Consider the following 23,219-nt stretch of genomic DNA (forward strand, 5'->3'; position numbering starts at 1 on the left):
CGGCTCGGCGTCGCTATGGTAACGCAGCCGCTTCGCTCGCAGCTCCTTTTCTCGCCCCGCCCCGCCCCGGTCTCGCGAGAGCGGCCGGGCCGGCGGGGAGGCCGGGGCGCTCAGGGGCCTTTTCAAACGCAGCGGCAGTCGCAGGAGCGCGGCGAGGAAATGGCGGAGAACGACAAGCCGGAGGCGGGGGTGGTTGTCGCGCCCCCGCGACCGGCGGAGGAGGCCGCAGCCGCGCTCGAGATCCAGCCTCAGCCGCAGGCTCAGCCTCAGCCGCAGGCTCAGGCTCAGCAGCAGGACGAGGCGGCGGCGGCAACGGTGGCAGCAGCAGCGGCAGCCGAGAGCGGTGGCGGCAGCGCCAATGGCGTCAAAATGTGTGTGCGGGACCGGGCGGGGGGCAGCGGGAGGGCGCGGGGCTCAGCGGGCCGCTACGCGAGCGCGGGGCTCAGCGGGCCGCCTAGGCCGCGGGAGGCACCCGGCCTCCTCCGCCCGCGGCGGGCCCGTTGCCTGGGAGGGGACGCTGTGCAGGCAGGTGCCCGCCCCCGCGCTGGGAGCCGGCGGCCCGGGGGTGAGTGGCTCGCTCTGGCCGCCGGCGCGGGGCGGGCTCCGCGCGGGGCCGCTTCTTTCGACGCTGCTCTGCCTCTTCTGGCCTGGCCCCTGCGGCTTCGAGTCTTCCATGTGGAAGAGCCCAGGTGTCGGAGCACTGCCTGCAAGCACCATTTTGTAGGAGGGCAGAAAGCCAGCAGCTGTGGTGGGCCATTTTAAGCCCTCAGCAGTGCCCGTGTGTGTTTGTGTGTGTGACTATCGACATGGCCATGTTCGGAGCCAGTTAGCTGTGATCAGATGGGAAAGGTGCATGTTACTGTGGAGCTTGACATTTTGCTTCCTGCTGTGGTTGGGGCAGGGGCAAGAAGCACGGGGAGGAGGAAGGGGGAGCCTGGGGCCTGGGCTGCTGCAATGTAAGGAGCAGTGGGTGGGTTCACCTGCAGCCCCACTCTAACACGTGGTAGGAGAGGACACTCGCCGTCTAACTCCTGTTACTAGCTAGAGTCAACACTCCTGAAAATGGGCACAGTCTTAGTCTTCAAACCGGCAATTATGGTCCTGAATTTTATGACACCCAAGAATGTAGTATTCCTTCAACACAGTCAAGTTAAGCATGTGTGTTGTGTGTTTGCAGGATCAGGTTCGTAGTTGAGAATCATATTCATTCCCACTTCAGCAGTCACCTACTAGTTTGTAGGGATGCTCATGCAGGAGCAATAGCAGTTCCTAGAACAGTTTGTTTGTTTGTTTTTCTTCTTGCTGCTAGACAAGAGAACAAACTTAATGACTTCTAAGCTTTCACTATGTAACTTGATAAACCAAGTATATATGACAAATTATTAGTAATGGAAATGCTTTTCTATAGGATTTTCTTCAAGCTTAAGTTTAGAAGAGATGTCTTTGCAAGAAGAATCCTGGAAACAATTTTGGATTTAAATGTTGTTCATTTTGTACTAGCACAGTCTTTAGTTAAAAATTACCAAAGGTATCAAAGAATCAGAAGTTTTAGACCTTATTTGAGAAATGTACACTAAATATTAATTAATGCAGTGGATGTAAGAAATATAAGAATGCTTTCATGCTCCTACTTAATTTTGGTCCTAACACATACTTATGCATATATAACCTTCCAAAGAATTAAAAAAAAAAATAAAAAAATCCTTTTTTTGCAGATTAGTTGTGAACAACCCAAAGTGTGCTAGCTGTTTTATAGAGTAATATGAAGAATTCCTGTCTTTAGCCAACTATTAGTAGCTTTCCTGACAACTTGATTTCATTATTTTTCTACTGATACTTTTTGCTGAATGAATTCAGTGAGGGTGGGGACAGCTTTATCAGACAGGAATCAAAGCAGCATTGTAACCAGTTTGGAAGACTTTTTTTTTCTTAAGTCAGGCAACAGCTTAAAGCTTCAGTTCCCAAATGGACTTCAGTACCTTACCACCTTTGCTGAAGTTGAAACTTGTGGCTGTTCTTTGGGTCCACTGGAGAAATTGAGAGCCAGGCACCCTAGTGCATGGTGGTTAAGACGATCACCTGGGAGACATGGGTTCAGATCTGTTTAGGCATAGGACTGCAGCCTTTAGCCTTAACTTGATCCTGGGTTGCCTAGATTGGGTTTGATTGCACTAACTGTCAGATTACTAGGCCCAGGTTGGGGAAACATTCCACTGTCCCCACCTTCCTTGGTGAGAGGGCTCTTTTAGATCCATGGAAGAATTCTGGTTGTGAATTCGAAGTGGAAGAAGATAACCTACCTGCAGTCTCTCTTGAGGGACAGGTTTTATGTGTAGCCCACCCTGATGCCTGAACTAAATGGTTCCTTGCTCAGTGTGGCTTTTGTGAGATGCTTAAGATGGGAGGCCACTTCTTCGTACATTTTGTATGCATAATTTGGATATGTTAATTCCACTGGGAAGCATGGTGTGTAAAAGTTAGGCTAGGCTTCTGGTTCTAGTTCTAACTTGTCAAGTGAGATGTAGTTTTATAGAAAGCATCTATAAGACAGTATGTCTGTCCATCTGTCCTGAACAATCATAAAATTAGATGGCACTCAACAATTATTATTGTGTTAAATTATACTCTGAAAACTAATGTAATAGTTGGTGATTCTAAACTACTAGGTTTGATACTCTTGCATGCATTCAGGATCTTAACTTACTGGCCAATATAGAAATTATGCACAAAAAATGTACAATGTTTTTTGTTTATTTTCCCCTTTAAAAACACCCCCCCAAACCTGACAAGTGTTACCTGCCTTATCCGCTAGCTGAGTTAAAGCCTAGAACATTAATTTCACACAAGTGCTTTCAAATGGATTTATGAAAAGTCCTGCTCTATGAATGCTTAAAATTGAGTTTGATTTTTTTGGAAGGCTAATAAATTGACCCACACAATAGGCAGTTCCAGCATTCTTAGTCCGTGCCTCTTGGCCACATTTGAAGTGGGGACTGTGCTTTACAAAAAATAGTCAAAACCTAAATTAGTTTCACTTGATCAGATACCAACCCAACAGTTCAGCAGTATTCCAGGGCCATGGGAGTCAGACTTTTGGCAGGTGTGATGTACATTAATTCTGCATCTTCTGTGTGCCACTCCAGTCCCCTTCCTCAGCTTTTGTGCTTTCTGTTTCCTACTCTGTACTCTCTGTCCAATCTTGTGCTTCTCGCTCTCTGTCTGCCTATTTCTTGCTCTGTTTTCTGCTTCCAGCCCTGTCTGATGCTTTGCTGCCAGTCCTCCCAAATCTGTCATATGTAGGGTGACTGTCTCTCTCATTTTAGCCAGGACAATCCTGAATTTCAGAAGATAGTCCTGGCCAGCTGTTGGGAATTATAATGGGTGTCCTGGGTACAGAGTGCAGTCTGGCTGGGAATCAGAGAGGTGTGGAACACCTTGCAGCCAGGCACCACTGCTTGCCTGGCACAACCCCACCTCCACAGACTTGAGGGCCTGTGTGGGGTGGGTGGGCATAGGCAGTGGCCTAGATTTCCTGGATAATATCTGAGACTTCTGGGATTTCTGTGTGGTCACCGAAGTTATGTGCCCTCAAAAATAGGCTGCCTGTGCTACTTGTGTTGCAGGCCAGCCACCCCTGTTCTAGGCTTCAGGTGCACACTGAAAGAGTCAAAACATAAAGCACATGTTTAAATTCAGCAAGCCTAGTAAGACAAATATAGGTGGGAAAGTTGTGTAACAAATTAAGCAACAGGTTCTATATCTCTTTCTTACAATCTTATAATTGGTATAAACTAATCCACATGAACTCATGCAAGTTGCCAATTAGGTACCCCAAACCAGAGTTTGTTAAAGTTAGTCCGTCTTTTGAAAGAAATAACTTATTTGGCAAGTATGGGGAGTTTTCTTTTTTGGGGGGTTTTACAGCTAGTTAGAATTTTCTGGAAGCTAAGAAATGGTACTTGAAACTGTTTGAAAGCAAGCTTTCCTCTTCCAATATCTGATTGAAAGTAAGATGCAAAAGGGCATGCTCTCTAAGTACTTGAAGGATACAAGGACCAGTAACAACAGGTCATTTTCCTGACCAGAGATAATATTGTTTCTTAATAAATGTATTTAAAATGCAAAAAAAAGCCCAATAAATTTATTTTTATGCAACCAACTTATTAACATAATTTTAATTAATAATAAGATTTTAAGTGTGTTTTTCTGTGCATTTTATATGCATTCCAATTTCAGTTTTTAATGCAATTTGACACAATCGAGTATAAAATTAATCATCTTATAGTGTCACTTTTTTTTTAATTTAATGATGACAGAATTATGAATCTGAATAAATGTATTAGCTGTTATAATTGTTTAAATAACCATGTGTGATGGATCCTCCTCATTAGGAAAGACAAAATCATATCAACCATGGAGAATCAATCTTTCTTTTTGGAAAGTAAATACCCCCCACTTCCCTCCCCCAAAACGCAAACAAATCAAAACCTTAAAAGTTAAATAAATTAATTTTCACTTTAAATTGAGATTTCCTGTTTGTTAGTTTTAAACCGAACTTTAAAAATGGTGATTTAAAATCACTTTGATTTTTGCTCAATCCATCCTGTTCTAGTTCCTCAATATTGTATACGTGAGTTTGGCAAAGATTTTCAAGTTAAAAATTCTCAAGGCTAGTCACTTATATCTCAGATATACTATTCACATATTAATAGATTATGATAATACTTTTCTTGGAGCTTGTCAGGCATATTAGAAAAGCAGTTCAACTTAGGTAGCAAGATAGACTCACAGTAAGGACAGTGGAATGACTTGTGGTGCCAAATTAAATGCTGTATTTATGAGATGAAACTGAGCTGACTATGAAGGATTTTCATTTTATCAGCTAAGAAGTTCTGACAGCATGTGAAAATGTGGAACCTGGCGTTGTTGTTGTTGTTGTTGTTGTTATTATTTCAAAGCAAATCTAACATTTATCTGTTCTTGAAAACATAGGGATAATGATGAGACGACAAAGGAAGAGAAGGCTCCTGTGAAGGAAAAGTATGTTCCAAAACCAAAGGCAATTCCATCTCTTGGAAACAAGAATAGATTCCACCCCTATTCAAAGGATAAGAATTCGGGCACCGGAGAAAAGAAGACTATTAACCGTAATAGAGTTTTCATTAGCAACATCCCATATGACATGAAATGGCAAGCTATTAAAGATCTCATGAGAGAGAAAGGTAACTCACTCCTGATAACCTACTTTGTATACAAAGGGGAGGAACCTAACTTTTTTTTTCCTTTGAGCCACACAGATTTGATTTGACTTTTTACTTGATGCATCTATCTTGCTCCCACCCCCGCCAACCCTTTCATTTGAGACAACTGCATTGCAGGGTAGTATGGGTAAATGAAGTGTTTACAATTTTCTGCCATTCTAGTGTGACACGAGAGAGCCTACAGTACCTGCATGCTCTCATGACATTATAAAGAGATTGTGTTTTTGTCTAGTTGTAGTCTTAGATTTTTTTAAGGGCTATTTTATCTACGCAACACATTGAGCGTGTGTAATGTATGAATAATAAAGGATATTTTTCAAAAGATGTTTTGTATTTTATTGGTGGAATCTGGCTGTAGAATTATCTTTTGTCTGCATTGTCATTACTGCCATGACTGTTTGTCTGGAGATCTTTATTTAAAAGTGTGTTACTGCTGTTGCAGTTCTGGGCTTATCTGAAACACCCCAAACTCTTTTACTTCGGGCAGTTTGGGGGGAAATAATTCTAATATGAATTCTGCAAAAAGTTAGTCCTGTTTGTTTATTTATTTATTTATTTATTTATTTCTTGGTGAAAATAATTGACTCTTCAAAAGTAATGCAAAGCATACTTGGCTTTGAGGCTCTTAAACAACACCAACATAATCTTTGCAACTGTTTGGTGTATCTGTTGTAAGGTGACGTGACTATTTGATTGGTTTATTTACCGAAACTTCTTATTTTAGAAAGTGTGTGGCTTGCTGTGAAATATTTGACTTGTAAATTTGGTTTTTATATTGAAGGCAAACTTATGATTGAAGACATTCAGGTAGAAAGTCACCTTAAAACAGCTGTTGTGAGTAGGATGACAAATGTCATTGAAAAGTGTTAATGTTGACGTTTTAATTTGATAGGTTAAGGGACTATGTGTATATTTGAATTTGTTCACCAACTATATCATACTGGCCAAAATATGATCTGTAGCATGAATTAGGTTAAATATAGTTGTTTGTATAGTTCTTGAGAATGTGGCTGCTGCATATTTCTGAAATCTAGCTAAATTACATAGCCATTGACAGGAGGTATGTTGGTCTGGTTTTGATTGTTGGTGAATAATAGGTGCTTCTCTGTAGAGTTGTGCACAGGGGCACAGTAAAGCAAGATATTGGTGTTTTAAATGCATTGTCTCTTGGTATTTTCCCTTTGTATGTCTTATGTAGTTGGTGAGGTTACATACGTGGAGCTGTTTAAGGATGCTGAAGGAAAATCAAGGGTAAGTGCCGTGGGCAACAATCTGCTAGAGGTTTAAAAGTTCCTCAGCAGTTTTATTTTTGTATAATACCTGTACCAGTTATTGGGAAGTAAGTTTCATTTTTACAATGATTGTTTTTTTTTTTTATTATGATAGACTTGAGGGTTCTGCATTAGAACTAGTCTGACACTTTCATGTAACTCAAACTAGCTGGTTGTCAGGGACAAACTATAAACGTTAACAAATGGCATTTACTTATTTTTTTTCCCAAGGTAATACTTTTTGGCCAACATCTTAATTTAGGAATTTCTGTTGTGTTTCAAATCTGTTTTATGTAATGGACTAAAAAGAAAAAAAATCACTGAATTGACCAATTTTGTCAGCGTAGTATTCCTATTTGAGGCTAATAAGTATAAAATTCTCGTAGTTAAGAATATATTGTTTGAAGTGCCTGAATTGACAGCTTGCAGGGCTAGTGAGCACTTTGGATTAATGCATTTTCCTTCTTAAACTGAATGGAAGGAGGTGATTGGTAGCCCACCGAGTGCCTGCAAAGAGGCACTTAGTATGAAGATTGTTAAAGATCCTTTTGTCTTTCATTTACTTATTTATTTTTTTAAGAGTCAAAAGTTTGAACAATAGTACCTATGAACCTGCTATGTGAACATGTGAAATGCAGGTTGGAGTTTGACTTAAGCAGTAACAATTGTTGTGAATCAGTTTGATTTTCCTTAACATTTTATAAAATTTAATGTTTCAGTTTTGCCTGTATAATTCCTTGTTTAAAGCAATCCTAAACTGGTTGCTTTACTAATTGGGTTATGGTGTGATCAATATGTTTGTTTTCTTAAGAAGTAATTCTTAAACATGTTTCCTATACTAGTAATATTGAAAAGGTACACAAACTCCTTAAGGATGGTACTTATCCACTATATGTGCGTGGGATGGAATTTTGTACTCAAAAGGTCAGCATCTAATGGCATACTTAATATATTGATCAATTCCCCCCCCCCTCCCCCTTGGTTTTCTTTATATGAATCTGTGTGGCATTTTTCTGTAGTCCTATTCTGGTTTGGCTCAAAGAGAATAAATTAGAATTTCTTTTGCAGTTTAATGATAGATACTCACTGAAGTATGTGTGTCCAAAAAGTAGAAGGAAATTAAGTTTGGCTACCAATAAAAAATGTCTTAACTTCCAGAGCTGAAAATAACTTGACAAATAGTTACTTTAGCAGTGAGCGGGGATCTTTAAAATATTCTATATACAGTTACATTTGTTGATTGACTGTCTCATATTTTTTTTTCTCCTTACATATTATGGCAAATCATCATGAATGTAGGGTTGTGGGTAAGTTCCTCTTTGCATGGGGAAGACCCCTTCTTGTTAAATATTCTGCTAGCTTTTTAAAACCAACTTTATTTTAATACTGTACATATTTTGTTTCATCTTTAAGTGTGGTCGAATTCAAAGATGAAGAATTTGTGAAGAAAGCTTTAGAAACAATGAACAAATATGACCTTAGTGGAAGACCCCTGAATATCAAAGAGGTATGAATCTGCCTATCGTGTTTAGTTTGAGCTGATAACTGTCTTTGAACTTTTAAAAGTAGCTTTAATATTGGGTGCTGAAAACAAAATGTGATACTGGAAAAGCCTGTTAAATGGGCCAGCTAAGGGGCTTCTTGGCTTGCAGGCAGATATAGTTTACCTGGCACTGTGCTATCATGCTTTGAAAACTAACTTGGAAAAAAGAACAAATGCCAGTTTTAAATGGTAAATGACTTAGGTTTTTCATCACTTTCTCTTATCTGTGGCTAATACTATTGGTACGTAATTTTTGTCAGCTGACCTGATTGTCGTAGGGGGAGAAGTGTGGAAATAGAATGCTCGTGCAAACTGGGAACTCAAATTAGTGTCTATTTTCTTTGTAGCCTATGGGCTACGCTATGGGCTTCTATCATAACTCTTTTGATGCAGCCTGTTACACTTTTAACAACTGTATTCAGTCAAAATTTAATTAAAATAATTCAGTACTTGGGAACAGATACTAGACTGATAGACCTTTAGCTTGAATTTTTTTTTACTTGTCCATAGGCTAGGTACAGCATGTGAAGTGGCAGTGCATGCTACCTCCACAAGTGCTCTGCCAATATTCCTCAACCCTCATCTGAAAGGACCCACCTTTAGAGGTGAGGGAACTGAGTCTCCATGCTAATTCACCATTTAATCCCTCTGACACTGACAGGGATGTCAGTCAATTTTGATGGTCTTGTGCAGAATTTCAGAATAATACCTGTCCTGCTGCCAAAAATATGTTTTAAATTTTTAAAATTTTAAATGTATTGCAGGATCCTGATGGTGAACATGCTCGCAGGGCATTGCAGCGTGTAGGAGGACCATTCCCAGGAGGACATGGACCCGATATGGCACCTGGATTGATGAATTTACCACCTTCTATTCTCAATAATCCAAACATTCCTCCTGAGGTTATCAGTAATTTGCAGGCTGGCAGACTTGGGTCCACTATTTTTGTTGCTAATGTAAGTTTAAGCATGTATTTTAAACATTCAATATCTGAATATATTATAAGATCCTTGTCTTCAGTATTGTCACAGATCTCTCTAGATTCTGCAAAAAAACATAAAGAAAGACCATGCATATGAATGACACTATTAGCTTTGCATCTATATCCATTTTAAGAAATTGCAGATGATTATCTGTTCCCCTTTAGGCCTAAATTGGCATGCAGAAGGGGTATAGTTACTTCACAATTACTTTCCTCTCCCAATTAGTGTGCTTAAGAATTGAAAGAAAGGAAAGTAACAAAAATAGTCCATTTTAAGAGACTTGGCCTTTTGATCTGTTAGATTTTGCTATATTGTATAAATGCTATACTTTCCTGTAGATTTTTTTGGCTATCTGAGAAACTTACTAGACTCTAAAAAGCCACATTTAAATGTAGTTGGGAGAAATAAACATCTTGGAATTGCTCATGTGCTTTTTTTGTATTAAGCTTGACTTTAAAGTTGGTTGGAAAAAATTAAAAGAGGTATTCAGTATTGCTGGAACCGTAAAACGTGCAGACATCAAAGAAGACAAAGATGGCAAGAGTCGAGGAATGGGAACAGTGACTTTTGAACAAGCAATTGAAGCAGTTCAAGCAATATGTATCCTTTATTTTGAAAATGGTTAAAACAGCAATTTGTTTAAGCATGGATTCAAATACTTTTGAATGACATATGACTGTATAGCAGTTAAAGCAGTGCTGTCCATTTTCTCTGTAGCTTGCTTTATATAAATGTGAAAGTCTAGTCCCACCCAATATAAGCAGATTTTTCAGCTGGAATTCACTGTTAAATTCTAATACAGTTAGGATAAACACTTTTTTTTTTTAAATCATTGCTAGCTCTTAAACATTAATCTTATGCTCCTAATTTACCAATTAAAGTGTTTTGGTCTGCCATGGCTTCAAATAACTAGTAAAGATAGATTTTAATTTTACGTTTTTCACTAGAGGTACACTGATATATTTTATTGGCATTGATGACAGGAAAATTACCATTATCAGCAATCGGCTTTTTTTGGCTGATGTGGCTGATAATGTTGCTGATTTTAAATGCTGTGCACAACTGCAGCGCAGCACGGAGGTGGCCAGGAGTGCAGCCCAGCAGCATGGAGAGTGGCATCTGGCTGGTAAGTTGAGGGGTGGGGTGGCAGATATGGCAGACCGAGGCCACCGCATCGAGGGAGGGAGTGGGGCTGGCCCTGGGGCAGGCACCGCTGGCTCGAAGCACAGCCTGAGCCCCTCCCCTGCTAGGAAGAGCCCAGCCTGCCCACAGCAGCAGCCCGCCCTTGCTGCGTGTGCAGATCCGAGGGGGACACACACCTCCCATGCCTTCGCTCAGTGCATGCAGTGGTAGGAACTGCCCCAATGCCCCCCAGACAAGCCATGGCTCTGTCCTGCACCCTACCCTGCCCTGACTGCAGCGCCTGCCCCAGGGCCAGTCCCACTCCCTCCTTCACTGCAGGGGTCTTGATCTGCAGCCCCCCCCCCCCCCCCCCCCCCCCCCCATTCTCCCAGAACAGACTTACCAGCTGGATGTTGTTTTCCGACCTGCCAGGCCACATATCGGCAATCGGATTGGTATTGGCCAATATGGCTCATTAAAAACCGGCCATTGGTATTGGCCCAAAAAATCTTTATCAGTGTGCCCCTAGTTTTCACAATTTATACCATCCATTTTTTCTCACCATTCTCTGTAGTCCCTTCTATATAGAATGACAGACAATTTTTTAAAAAACAAATTAACTTTGTCTTCAGTAACCAGACCTAGGTTCTTTGACTTGATCTTTAGCTATGTTCAATGGACAGTTCCTGTTTGATAGGCCCATGCATGTAAAAATGGTGAGTTTGGCTATTCATTCCTCCTGCTTTTATTTCCAGCTAAGCTAAAACAAGTACAGTACACTATAATATTCTTGTTTATCATCAGGATGACAAATCTATTCCGCATGAAGACTTCCGTGTAGGAGACAACAAAACACCACAATTACCCCGTGAGTATGAGCTGCAATTTTTTTTCTTTTTTGTACTTAGTATTTTGGTCTGTCATTTGGAGTTGCCTGATATTACAGTGCATGCAGCTATGTGGTATGTGTAGGTTTTTTCCTTTGTGGCAAGGAAAAACTTGACTCCTGGTGGTGATACTTCTCTTCTGGTTTCCAAAGGTGGCCTTGGAGGCATTGGAATGGGACTCGGACCAGGTGGACAGCCCATCAGTGCAACCCAGCTGAGCATGGGTGGAGGAATGGGGAATATGGGACCTGGAGGTAAATGCGTTCTTTTCTCTCTTGTATCCAAAATGTTTTCAAAGTTCTTAAATTTGAAGAGTTACCTGCTTTTACCAAGTAAACCATGACTAGTATGCATTTCATTTGATTTGCTTAAATGTAGCGATATGAAGAATGGTTGTTTTTTCCCAGTGTCCTAAATTACAACTTCTGATTTTAGGTATGGGACTGGATGGCCCAGGATTTGGAGGAATGAACAGAATGGGAGGAGGTACGTGTGGTGGTGATTTGTTTTTCTGTTGACTACTAAAATATTGTATAGAAAACACTTTTCCTTATTATATAGGGGTTATTGGATATGGAATGGAAGGCATGACTAACATGGGTGGATTTGGTGTCAGCAGAATGGGAGGTAGGTGAGCACTTTTTTTATCTCAGTTACTACCCTTTTAATTACTACCTTTTTTTACTAAAACCCATTTCTTTACATAGGAATGGGTAATGTTGATGACTTCAGAGGAAATATGGGCAGTGGAATGAGCGGAGGAATAGGAACTGGTATGGGAGGCATGGCAACTGGCATGGGAGGCAAGTTTAATTAATTAGTGCTTTAAATTCAGTTTCCTTAATGAGCAGTGGCAGAAAAAGTATTTTATGCACATCTTGTGTTGAGTACATGGTGCGATTGCTCTTTTGCAACTTTTGCTTATGTTCTCTTTAGAAATGTTCCGTGGTGGAATGGGAGGAAGAATGGAAAGAGATTTTGGTAGCAGTGATATGGCCCTGAACCGTGGCTTTGGAGATTCTTTTGGAAGAATGGGTATGATAAGTGTCAAACCTAAAATTTCGTGGTGGATCACAGTCTGCTATAAGTACTTAACACTTTCCAGAGAAGGAAGAAGTAAACTGGGCTGCCCCTTATTTTCAACCAGGGTTTCTCCAGTCTATCCAAAAAATAAAAGTAGGCTACCCTGAGGATAAGTCTTAAGTCTTTTTACATACATTGAGGGCTTTTTGCCCCTATACAAAGATGGAATTGTGTAAGTGGCATAGAGATATAGATAGCCCTTTTATATTTTTGCAAAAAAGGGGAAAAATTAAATTTGAGTTAATGCAACTAATAACTTTTATTCAGTATTGAATAATTTCTAAAATCTACAGTCTTCTTCTATAAACCCTTTACCAGCAATACAGATATTTGTCTTGTGATTTCTGTGGACCCATTTCACTAATACACACTTGGTAGGAGGCATTAAAGATGAACAGCAAGTTTTAGTGCCCTCTTGCTATTGTCTCTATCCTTCTGTCTTGAACAGACCCAGTCTGCTTCCTGCCTTTCTTGATGCAGACATGCTCAAAAGATTTAATTTAACCTTTTTCAGCGTGGGCTGTCTTGTCTTGTTTAGGGGTGTTTGGCTTTTTCAGTAAAAAAGGCTCGCTTCTTTCCTTTGGGACAACAGCTTTCTGCAGAAGTAGAACCTGGGATGACCAGAAATGCAGGTTGTGGAGATTGGCTAATTGCTGCCATCCTGCTGGGGTAGACCTGTTAAAGTGAAGCCTCCTCAGTAAAAAATCAATGAACAATTTTTGGTTGAGTGACCAGACCCTCCGTCTATGGAGGCCTCATTGGAAGAAGCACAGGCTGGTTTATACGCACTACTTAATGTTGATTTTTATTAAAAAACAAAACAAACAAACAAAAAAACCAATGCATATACTAGCCTTCCCTTTCTTCTGAAGGCAACCCAAGCATAATTTACAAGGCTCAATTGTTTACCGACACTTGAATGAGAAACTATGTCTGAATTATTGGTTTGCCTGCCTTGATCCATGGGATGATTCAGTTCCCTCAGTTTGGAAGATAAAACTCTTTGCATTTCTGCACAGTCTGGTTAATCTGATTATTTTGAGTGGATATTAGAGCCTCCGGTGCCTTTACTCTAAGGTGCTCCTTTGGGTTTTTCTCTTGCTGCATCCTGGATTTAAAATGACTGAACAGATCCTTAAGTGAAGGAAATGGAAAATGTAAACCCCTCCCAGGTTGCTGATGGTTGCTGTAAATCAAGCATTTGAGTGGTGAGGGGCATGGTATAGGAACCTAGAGGCAAGGATTATTTTTCTTTATTGGTTTTTTCAGGTGCGTATGCTCTTGTTCCTGTTGATTTTTAATGGATTCTTTATGTTGGCCATAGGAGTGTGTGACCAGGTCCTAATGCATAAAGGAAGTTCATCTGCTTAAGCAAAAGAAAACTTTGTTCTTTTGGGTGAGAAACTCAAAACAAAGAGGGTACCTCTTCCACACAAGTAAACTCAGACTTGAGGTTGCATGAACATAATTCCTTTCTACTCAACTAGTAGAAACTTACATAGTTAAGGCAGTACTGACAAATCATTCCTGAAGAATCCAGCATACTTGGATTTCACGCTTGAAACACCACTTTGACACGCACTGTAATTGCCTAAATAGTATCTATAAAGCTTGCATTTTGCTTTCTGTGATCAGGTGGTTGTTAAAGGCCATGGAGCAGGAATATGATATTGGCAGTGTTGCCTCTTTGACAGGGCCAGTGTACTACCATATTAAGGCTGTATTCCATTTTGTACTTAAATTGGGAGGTGGGGGGTAGAGGGAGGGGAGTGCATCAGTTTCAAAATTGCATAACCATTTGAGTAAAGCTTGAATTTCTAAAGAGTTTCAACAAAAGTATCATAGTCCTTTTTAGGTTAAAAAGTGTCCCTTGGGTTCTAAACTGTGTTGTTTTTTGCCCTCTAGCTTAAAAGTTACAATTTATAAAAAAATCAAACTTGTACTTTGTAGAAACCTCTAACTATACAAAAGAAGCTATTAGGGATTTATGTCCTAACTGATTTATACCACCCTAGGCAAGGAAGACCCTAGTGTATTCCTGTCTGAAAATCTGTACTGATACTACCTTAATTAAGGAAAATGGGCCAGGGATGTATGTCTGTGTGCATTAAAGGCAGTTTTCACCTAAGGGTCTATTTCCTGTGTCGAGAGGTGTTTGCTTGCCGTACAGGATTCATTTCTGATTTGGTTGCAGCATCAAGGACATTTTAATGGAAATTATGATTGATCCGTATTGAGGTCTGTTGGACCACCTACCTAGGCAACTGACTTGCTCAGAAATTTGGGTATTAAAGGTTTTAGTCAGAATGAAGGGGTGTTTGAATTAGGATTTATCATTAATAAGACGCTCTTTACAGAAACCTGCTTGTTTGTGAAGGCTGGTATTCCCTTAAAATTTGGGGGACAATAAAATTAGTCAAGTTAGTATAATCAGGCTCAAATTTTGATCTTGCTGTACCATGATGACATCTAGTAAAATTGGTTTGAAACCTCTTCTTGACCAAAAAAAAGTGCTTATATCAGCCCAAGTGTAAAGAAGCTTCCTCCTGCCCCCTGCAGTGCATTGAATAGAATGTATCGGCCTGATGGAAACTCGGGTTTTTTGGTTATTGGGACAACGTGCAATTGCAGCAGGCCAACTTGAGATCCTGTTGCAGTTTAAATGGAAAAACCCAGAATGTGAGATTGTCCAGCAGGTACTGTAGACTAGAAATGCTTTTAGTTCTTTAGTGTCCTTTCCTGTGTGCTCCAGTGTAATCTCCCAGTTGTTCTGATTGTTATCTCAAGTGAGGCAGCTGAAAGAGCATGCATAATAGTTATCAAGAAGGTTGTAGTTTGTGGACATGGTTTTTAAATGGATGAAGTTTTAATGTTTGCTGTCTCTTCAGGGACCCTACCTTCGTCAGTTCAGTGCATCTGAGCTTTTCTTACCCTGGTTTTCAGACCATGTTTTTAAAGTTACAAGGGTGGCTTACAGACGTTAAAAACAACAAAACAACCCCCCCCCCCACACACACACACTTTACTTTAAACTTGGTGTGCCCCTGTGCCAAACCCAGCGCATGCCCAAGAGGCACTGCATGTGTTGGACCTGGTTCATATATATTAGGTGCTTCAATGAGGCTTTTTTTTTTTTGGGTGCTTTTATCTAATAGCTGATTGAAGTGGCTATTAGACAAAAGTGCCAAAAAGCTGTGCTGAAGTGCACGAGCTATACAGATGCTGTGGAGCTGGTCTGAGCTAATACTTTGCCTCTTCCAGTAAAGTGTGTTTCTCTTTTCCACGTCTGTCAGCAACCTAGGTTTATTGGGAGAGAGTTAGGTCTTGTTTCTTCCTCAGACCAAAAGGTGCTTTGTCCAGACTGTGTAGTAAGCAACTAGTGTTCACTCTTTTATGAAGGATGAAATATAGTGCTACACAGTCCTCTGTATCCCAGCCATTCTGTAGTTTACACCTGCTTTCCTTTCCCAAGGTTCTTTGGACTTTAATGAAAGTGGTGCTTATTTTCATCTCCTGTGAATTGCACCTGTGGACTTGCTTGCAGTTGGTTTACACAGTCCTGCCATGAAACTTTTAATTTGGGTTTTTAGGCTAGGGACAGACATTCAGAAACCTGAGCCTGAATTGATTCACTCTTTGCAGGTTAGTCTAACCTGGTTATTCTAAATTAGTTTTGTAACCAGACAGACATCTCAGAAATGCAGCCACATGCCTCCAGTGGTTCAGGCTAGAAACGGGGGGTGGGGGGAAGAGGTGCTAGAGCGGCCCTCCCTTTCTTTGACAGCATGGAGCTGAAGGGGGCGTGGCCAGGCTCCAGCAGGGAATTGATATCTGTGTTTATCACCCATTTAAGAAAACAACAGAGGGACATTACCAGCTACTTGTTGATTCAGCACACAAAGTAGCTAGTAGGCCTTTGTGAAGCAGCAAGTATTCAATTGGGATTTAGCCGATTTGAGGAACAGTGATTCAAATCGTTGTCCCAGTTCGATTTGGCTGATTTTTTTTCAGCGATTCGGCTGCCGAAATCAGGTACTGAAGCTTTGGGTAGCCCTAATGGATTGGGAGACATTCCCAGGTGGTAAGGGGGGGCGGTGCTGTTCCTGGGGCTGCACTGTGTTCTGCCTGTTCCCACTTACCCCAACTCCTGGACTGTGTTATGCCATGGTGCAGGCAGCTGGTGTCAGCTGCTCCCAACGCAGCTGCAGCAGGGGGAGTGGCAGCAAGTGGAGCCCCAGGCAGCACAGGACATGTCACAGTTTGTCTGCACTCACCCTAGCCCCCGCTGCAGTGACCCTGGGAGCAACCGACACCAGCTGCAACGGGAACTGTCAGCGGGAGGGGGAAAGGCGTGTCTCTTGCTGCTCTGAGCCCCCCAGGATGGCTGTGGGGCTTTTTCCGGGGGGGCATGTGCCCTGGAATCTGCACATGGTATGACAGCAGGTTGCCAGGCTGACTCTTGCTGGTGCTCGGCACACCCGCTGCGAGTGCTGGAAACACTCAGTGCTGCCACCAGCCCCAGCCTGCAATGTCAGCTTGCTGTCGTCCTGCGTGCAGATGCGGGAAGAGCCGCCCGCAGCCCTCCCAGGGGGTGCGGAGCAGCAAGAGGCATGCCTTTTCCCCCACCCCAACAGTTCCCTTTTGCACCTGGTGCCGGTTGCTCTGGGGGCACTGCAGTGCGGGCTAGGGTGAGTGGACAGTTTTGCTGTGCCCTGCGCCACCTGGGGCTTTGCTTGCTGCCCACCCTGAGTGCCGGGAAGAATCAGCCTGGTGCTGCTGTCGGCCCCAGCCTGCAGTGGCAGCCTGCTGTCATCCAACGCGCAGATCTGGGGGCCCGCATTCCTGGGAAGAGCCCAACACAGCTCCCCAGCCCGCAGTCCTCCCGGGGAGCAAAGTGCAGCAAGAAGTACACTCTGCCCCCCTTCGTTTTTCCCCCCCTTACCCCCGGTAGTTTCCATTGCTCCTGGGGCTGCTGCAGCAGGGGCTGGGGGGAGTGGCAGCAAGCAGAGCCTTGTCCCTATTTACAACAAAGCCTTGTCCCTATTTACAACAAAGTGGGTTTACTTTATGCAAAGGAAACCGGTATAGTTTATGGCCGATTTGGAGATTCTCCAGATCAATTTGGAGGCTTCCAATTCAATTTGGACTTCTTAATGGGTCTCCTGATTTTTGATTTTTGGAGATTCGGCGGCCGAATCTCCTCCGAATCAAATCAACTACCGAAACTTTGCACAGCCCTAGTAGCTAGCAGATCAAATGCTGGCGGTGGCTAATGTACAGACACCTCTCTGCAAGGCAGAGGGGAGAGGGGAATTCCTGCTTAGCAGGGAGTGATGAGGGAAAGCAGACGGTCTCTGAAGCTGCAGCCAGGGAGCAGAGAGGAGGGACCAGCCCTGCTGTGGAGCAGAGAGCCCCACACAGCCCAGAGAGCATGCTGGGATGCTGAGGGTGTCTGGTTTATCTTTAAACCAGCAAGGGGTCTGGGACAGACATTGCAGAAACTGATTTGGCTCAAATCAGTTAAGTCTGATACTCCGTTCAACCAGGTTTATCTCAAACTGGTTTCAGCCATTCTCAAACTGGTTTATGTGCACTGAACATCTGTTCTGTTACAGGTTTAATTAAACCAGTTTCTGGTCACTTAAACTGGTTTATGTGTAATGTCTGTCCCTAGCCTTAAGGAATAATCTCCTTCCACCTGATGACTCATTTTGTTGAATCTCTTATAAATTCAGGAGAGTAAAAGGAGTTACATTCCTGCTCTTGCACTTGTTCATTAGGTGGGAGCAAGGGAGCTAAGGTTAGAAACAGAGGTAACCTTTTGTACTGCCATAATTTTTATGGCAGCACAAAGCGAAAGCAAATATATATCCATACTTTTTTGTTGTACCATGTTTGTGACTAAAGGTAGTAATAAATTGTGCCGCTTTGCAGTGGACCTCTGTATTTGCTTGATGGCAGGATTGCTCTGGCAGTTTGGAGCTGCGTGTGCCCTCTTGTCACCCTGGGCAGGCACTCCCTGGGAATGCCTGCACGGATTTGGGCCCGTCAGTCCCAGGGAGTAGTTGCCTGGCTCTCCCTGGTTCCAGACACATCCTTGGCAATATCTGGGGCACATCTCTAGAAGCAGGAATAGTCAGGATGCTCTGCTTCTAGTGACTTGCCTTGGAGATTGCTGGAGGTACACCTCTGCAAGTGGGGGAACCCCAACTTTCCCTGCTCCCAGAGACTGCCCCAGAGATCCTGGGGATATTTCTCTAGAAGCAAGGAAAGCTGGAGTGATGGGCCCCAGCCCCAGATTGTCCTGGGTTTCCCTACTTCCTGAGATGTGCCCTTGGATTCCCTGCTTGCAGAGTGGCTTCCTCAGCAACCTCTGGAAACCCAAGATATTGCTGGAGGTTCATCTCTGGAAGAGGGGAATATGTCACCTGTTCTGCAAGATCACATCACCGGTGATATGTGTTTTGCTCAGTGAAGCGGATCAGCTATCTCAGGATGTATCTTGGCGCAATAGGTGATTTCTCTGTCTGTTTCTAACCAAAGAGATTTTTTTCAAATTTTTGCAATAAGGTGGTTCTTTGGTCTTATTTTAGTACTTTTAAGATCATTTTAGTAGACTACTTGTTTAGTTCCATGTAGCTTACTCTATTGGCAATGTATCTGTGTGGGAAAAATAATTCCTTACCTGAGAGAAAAGCTTTAGAAAGCATCTTAAAGCCTAAAGGAGAAGAAAAGGGGAATAGCTAAATACCCAAGAGGTAAAAGTGTGAATACATTTTGTTAGATGCCTCCCACTCAACATGATAAAATGCCACATACTTAGTCTGTACAAGTGAAATTAGTCCACAGAAAAGAATTATCAGGTAAGAGTGAGAGTGTGTGTGTGTGTGTGGTTAATGTTACTAGTGTAGTTGCTAATACTGTGTGGCTTTGTCTTACAGCTATAGTCTTAGCATCTATCACTTGAATTTTTTTTTTCTGTCCTTGTTTAGGTGGTGCAATGGTTGGTGGTTTTGCAGGAGGAATGGGAACTCCTAGCATGGGCCCAGTAGGATCTGGAATGAGTAGGTTGATTGGTTTTAAAAGAATGTAAATGATCAATGTATAGATGTAGCAGAAGATTTGTGAAAGTAATTTAACTTGTTCTAGTGCAATGCTGTATCAGTGGTAGGAAAACGTTGATGGAATGGTTCCAGGTTTTGTGACTAACTTTCATTTTTCTTGGAGCTCTTTTGCTAGTGGTGATTTCTTTTATAAGTAACATTTAAGTTTTTTCTCACTTACTCCATTCTCTCAACATTTAGTGTTGGAATTAGTGCCTTCTTAAATACTTTAAATATTTGTGGTAGAACAAACTGTGTTCTAACTAAGTCTTTTTCAGAAGAAAGGTAGGGAGTGGTATTTGTATGGACAGTGGCAAAACAGAACTCTGGTATTTCTGTAAAATGTCATAGCCATAAATTAAACTAGAAATTAATGGTATAGAATTTCAGAGAATTATTCTGCTTTATTTTTTTAGTATGTGAAGGCAAAAGTCATATGCAAGAGACGTAACTACTTCCAGCCAGGATAATGAAAGACATTGATGTTTTGACAGTGGATATCTTTGGTGGCACTTTTTTTTTTTTTTTCCTTATCCCTTGTGCTTTCCAAGGGGAAACCTCTGAGTTATCAATGTCCTGGAACTTTTGAAATGAAATGTATATAGATTAGTATATTTTATTGTATCTAATTTATAAATATAATTATAATAATGGTTTGGTGTTTTTTAATAGGGTGCTGATAGGTTCATTATATTATTTCTGATACTTGATACCTTCCCCCCCACTTTGGTAAATTTTTGTTTATATTTTAAGTTAAAGCATGCAGCACAGTAGTAGGTGAAACAGTATATTCATATTATTTCTTAATTACTTGGACCAAGTATAAAACAAATGTGGTGTGTGTTAGACCAGTTCTAGTCTGTAAAATAACTGCACTTTTTACCACCTGAGACCTGTTGGTTAACTAAGCTTTGTATGCTGCCCGAGTTGCATTTATTATCAAAGAGAGAACTTTTCCCTGAAATTCTGTTCTTTTTTTTTTTTCTGTCCAGGTGGTGGAATGGGTGGTATGAACAGTATGACTGGAGGAATGGGAATGGGGATGGACCGAATGAGCTCTAGCTTTGATCGAATGGGACCAGCAATGGGAGCTGGCCTGGAAAGAAACATCGATATGGATCGAGGATTTGTAGCTGGCCCAATGGGAAGTGGCATGAGAGAGAGACTAGGCTCTAAAGGCAACCAAATATTTGTCAGAAATGTAAGCATGCGAGTTGAAACAAACAAAACAGCATGTTTTACACACACTGTGTATATTACTAATACCTGTTTTCATTCTAGCTGCCTTTTGACTTGACCTGGCAGAAACTGAAGGAGAAATTCAGTCAATGTGGTAAGTATATGAATCTTCTCTTGCATAAACCATGAAGTCAGTGAAGCTTAATGTGTAGTCATTTGACAAAGGACAGTGGTGAAACAAGTTGTTAAATAGCCTGGAGAATAGTTTATCTAGTTTAAATATTTGTCTCTTAATTTAGGGAAATAAACTCTTGAAACTTTTTAGATGTGACCTAGCTAAATACAGATTATTTCTATGCAGCTAGGTGGACCTGCTTTGTTTGTTTATGAAGGCAGTAACTTCCTTATTTTAAAGGAAATAAAAGGATTCCTGCTTTTTTTTTGGGGGGGTGTTGCGTAAGATGCAGAATTGGTGTGGATATTCTGTAACATTTTGGTACAGTTAATTCGGAAAGTTTCTTGTCTTTTGGACAAATTTAGAAAGTGATCATAAACTTGTCTACCTATTAGTTTTGTATTCTTTTAGCTGTGTAGAAACAGTTGAAATGGTGCAGCCTACCTGTATGAATGTAGCTACACAGCTAAAAATGTGCTTGCATTGAAAATGCTTATCCAGAGATTTAAAGAAAGTAACAGTTTATCTTCATGCTGGTGTATTCCAGGGAGAATCAAGATTTGTTGTCTCAAAATGCTCTTTTTTCAGTGAAAGGCTAGTTAACACACACACAGTTAGAGTACTGCCTTTTTTTTTTTTTTTTTTTAAAGTATGTATAGTTCAAGGAGGCTTGTTTTTATATCTGGTGGCTTGTTTGTATTAATGCCTTAAGGTCTAATGGGTGATGTAGTATCATCTTTTTAAAAAAGTGTGTACAGAAGGCTCTTTATGTTAAGTCAGGGGTGCTCATGGAGCCATAGCATCCAGCCTGGAGAGCTCCTCATGGGTCAGAAAACTTTGGTGGTGGGAGACCAGTGGAACTTTAATACTGTCACCCCTCCCCTGCTGCCGAATTGTCAAGCCCTGGACAAAACCCCCTTCCCTTCTCACAGATGAACATCTTGTATAGGGTAGCTATTATATCACGTCTCATAACTTTCCCCATGTGTCACTCCTTTTACAGGAGTCTGTAATGTACAGCTCACAGTGCGCCAATTATTTCCATGTCCACACTGGGGCTGAGCAATGAAGAACTGCTGTGGCTGGTGAGCTGGAAGCTATACTCACATTGCTGCTGCTTCTCTCTGCCCTCCCCTCTAGTTAGTAGCTGTGCCAAGGGCAAGGAGAAGTGGTAGCAGCAGTATGGAAGCAACTTCCAGGTCCCTGGTTGTAGAGCAGGCCCCTTCTGGTTGCAGCCAAAGTGGGGGCTGGGAGAAGCAATGGCAGCGTAATTGGAGCTCTCTGCTCCTGTGCTAGGACCAGGGAGCTGGAATCTGCTTCCATGCTGCTCCCACTTCTCCCTATTCCCAGCCTGCAGCTTGAAGGTTGCTGGTTCCTGCTATTTCTCATAAATTTCATAGACATTTGGGCTGGAAGGGACCCCAGAGGATTATTGAGTCCAGCCCCCTGCCCCAGGGGCAGGAAGTCAGCAGGGATCATAGGATCCCAGCAAGATAAGAATCCAAATGTGTCTTGAAGGCGTTTCATAGTGGGTGCTTAGACTGCCGCCGGAGGCAGTTCAAGCACCCACTATTCCAAGCCTTGGGGGCTTGGACAGTGAAGAAGTTCTTTCTTATGTCCAGCCTGAATTGGTCACAGTGGAGTTTGACTGTTCGATCTTGTCATCCCTTGGGGGGCTCTGGTAAACAGACGTTCCCCCAGATCCTGATGAGCACCCCGATTAAACTTATAGGTGGTCACCAGATCACTCCTAAGCCTGCAGTTTTCCAGGCTGAATAGCCCCATGGCGCTCAGCCTCTCATCATAAGGTCTGTTTTCCTGACCTCTGATCATGCACGTGGCTCTCCTCTGCACCCTGTCAAGCTTCTCCACATCCTTTTTGAATTGTGGAGCCCAAAACTGGACGCAGTACTCCAGCTGTGGCCTCACCAAGGCTGAGTACAGCAGAAGAATGACGTCCCGGGATTTGCTTGAGAAGCATCTGTGGATGCAAGCCAGTGTTTTGCTCGCTTTACTAGCTGCAGCATCACACTGAAGGCTCGTGTTCATCTTGTGGTCAACCATGACCCCCAAGTCCCTTTCATCTGTAGTGCTAACCAGCATAGCACTACCGAGCCTATAAGCATGCTGCAGGCTTTTTCTCCCAAGGTGGAGAACCTTGCATTTTTTCGGTGTTGAACACCATCAGGTTCTCATCCGCCCATTTCCTGAGCCTGTCCAGATCTGCCTGGATCACCCTCCTGTCCTCAGGTGTGGATGCTTTAACCCAGAGTTTGGTGTCGTCAGCGAACTTGGCCAGTCTGCTTCTGACACCAATGTCCACATCATTGATGAAGATGTTAAATAGTATAGGCCCTAGGACAGAGCTTTGTGGGACCCCACTGGTCACAGGGCACCACAACGATTGGCTCCCGTCAACCACCACCCTCTGGGTCCTACCGCAGAGCCAGTTCCCCAGCCAGCAGATCGTGGTAACGTTAAGTCCGCAGTTAGCCAGTTTAGCCACAAGGTGATCGTGGGATACCTGATCAAAGGCTTCTTTTAAAGTCGAGGTATACAGCGTCGCTCTCTTCCCCTATGTCCACGTGATAAGTCACCTGGTCATAAAAGGA

General features: G+C 42.3%; 2 protein-coding genes across 3 annotated transcripts in view; one reads left to right on the forward strand and one right to left on the reverse strand.

Moving 5' to 3' along the window:
• The window catches only part of MYEF2 (myelin expression factor 2), a 24,526-nt gene continuing 1,307 nt past the window's right edge, over window positions 1-23,219 (forward strand). The window contains exons 1-16 of one of the 2 annotated variants that reach the window (XM_006261878.4): window positions 1-371; window positions 4,993-5,222; window positions 6,460-6,512; window positions 7,832-7,839; window positions 7,946-8,039; window positions 8,840-9,031; window positions 9,505-9,658; window positions 10,847-10,896; window positions 10,985-11,048; window positions 11,220-11,321; window positions 11,503-11,553; window positions 11,629-11,694; window positions 12,004-12,102; window positions 19,143-19,214; window positions 20,246-20,454; window positions 20,535-20,586. In XM_006261878.4, the coding sequence (XP_006261940.2) occupies window positions 16-371; window positions 4,993-5,222; window positions 6,460-6,512; window positions 7,832-7,839; window positions 7,946-8,039; window positions 8,840-9,031; window positions 9,505-9,658; window positions 10,847-10,896; window positions 10,985-11,048; window positions 11,220-11,321; window positions 11,503-11,553; window positions 11,629-11,694; window positions 12,004-12,102; window positions 19,143-19,214; window positions 20,246-20,454; window positions 20,535-20,586 (1,852 nt within the window). In that variant the 5' untranslated portion in view covers window positions 1-15. The remainder of the gene's footprint in view (window positions 372-4,992; window positions 5,223-6,459; window positions 6,513-7,831; window positions 7,840-7,945; window positions 8,040-8,839; window positions 9,032-9,504; window positions 9,659-10,846; window positions 10,897-10,984; window positions 11,049-11,219; window positions 11,322-11,502; window positions 11,554-11,628; window positions 11,695-12,003; window positions 12,103-19,142; window positions 19,215-20,245; window positions 20,455-20,534; window positions 20,587-23,219) is intronic. The other variant, XM_014606016.3, reaches the window with a different exon arrangement.
• SLC24A5 (solute carrier family 24 member 5) overlaps window positions 21,112-23,219 on the reverse strand; it is a 15,580-nt gene continuing 13,472 nt past the window's right edge. Inside the window, exon 9 of the mRNA XM_059714658.1 lies at window positions 21,112-23,204. Coding sequence (XP_059570641.1) covers window positions 23,149-23,204 — 56 coding nt within the window. The 3' untranslated portion in view covers window positions 21,112-23,148. The remainder of the gene's footprint in view (window positions 23,205-23,219) is intronic.

Source organism: Alligator mississippiensis, chromosome 11 (assembly GCF_030867095.1).
Source record: "Alligator mississippiensis isolate rAllMis1 chromosome 11, rAllMis1, whole genome shotgun sequence".
In the NCBI taxonomy this organism is placed as follows: Eukaryota; Metazoa; Chordata; order Crocodylia; family Alligatoridae; genus Alligator; species Alligator mississippiensis.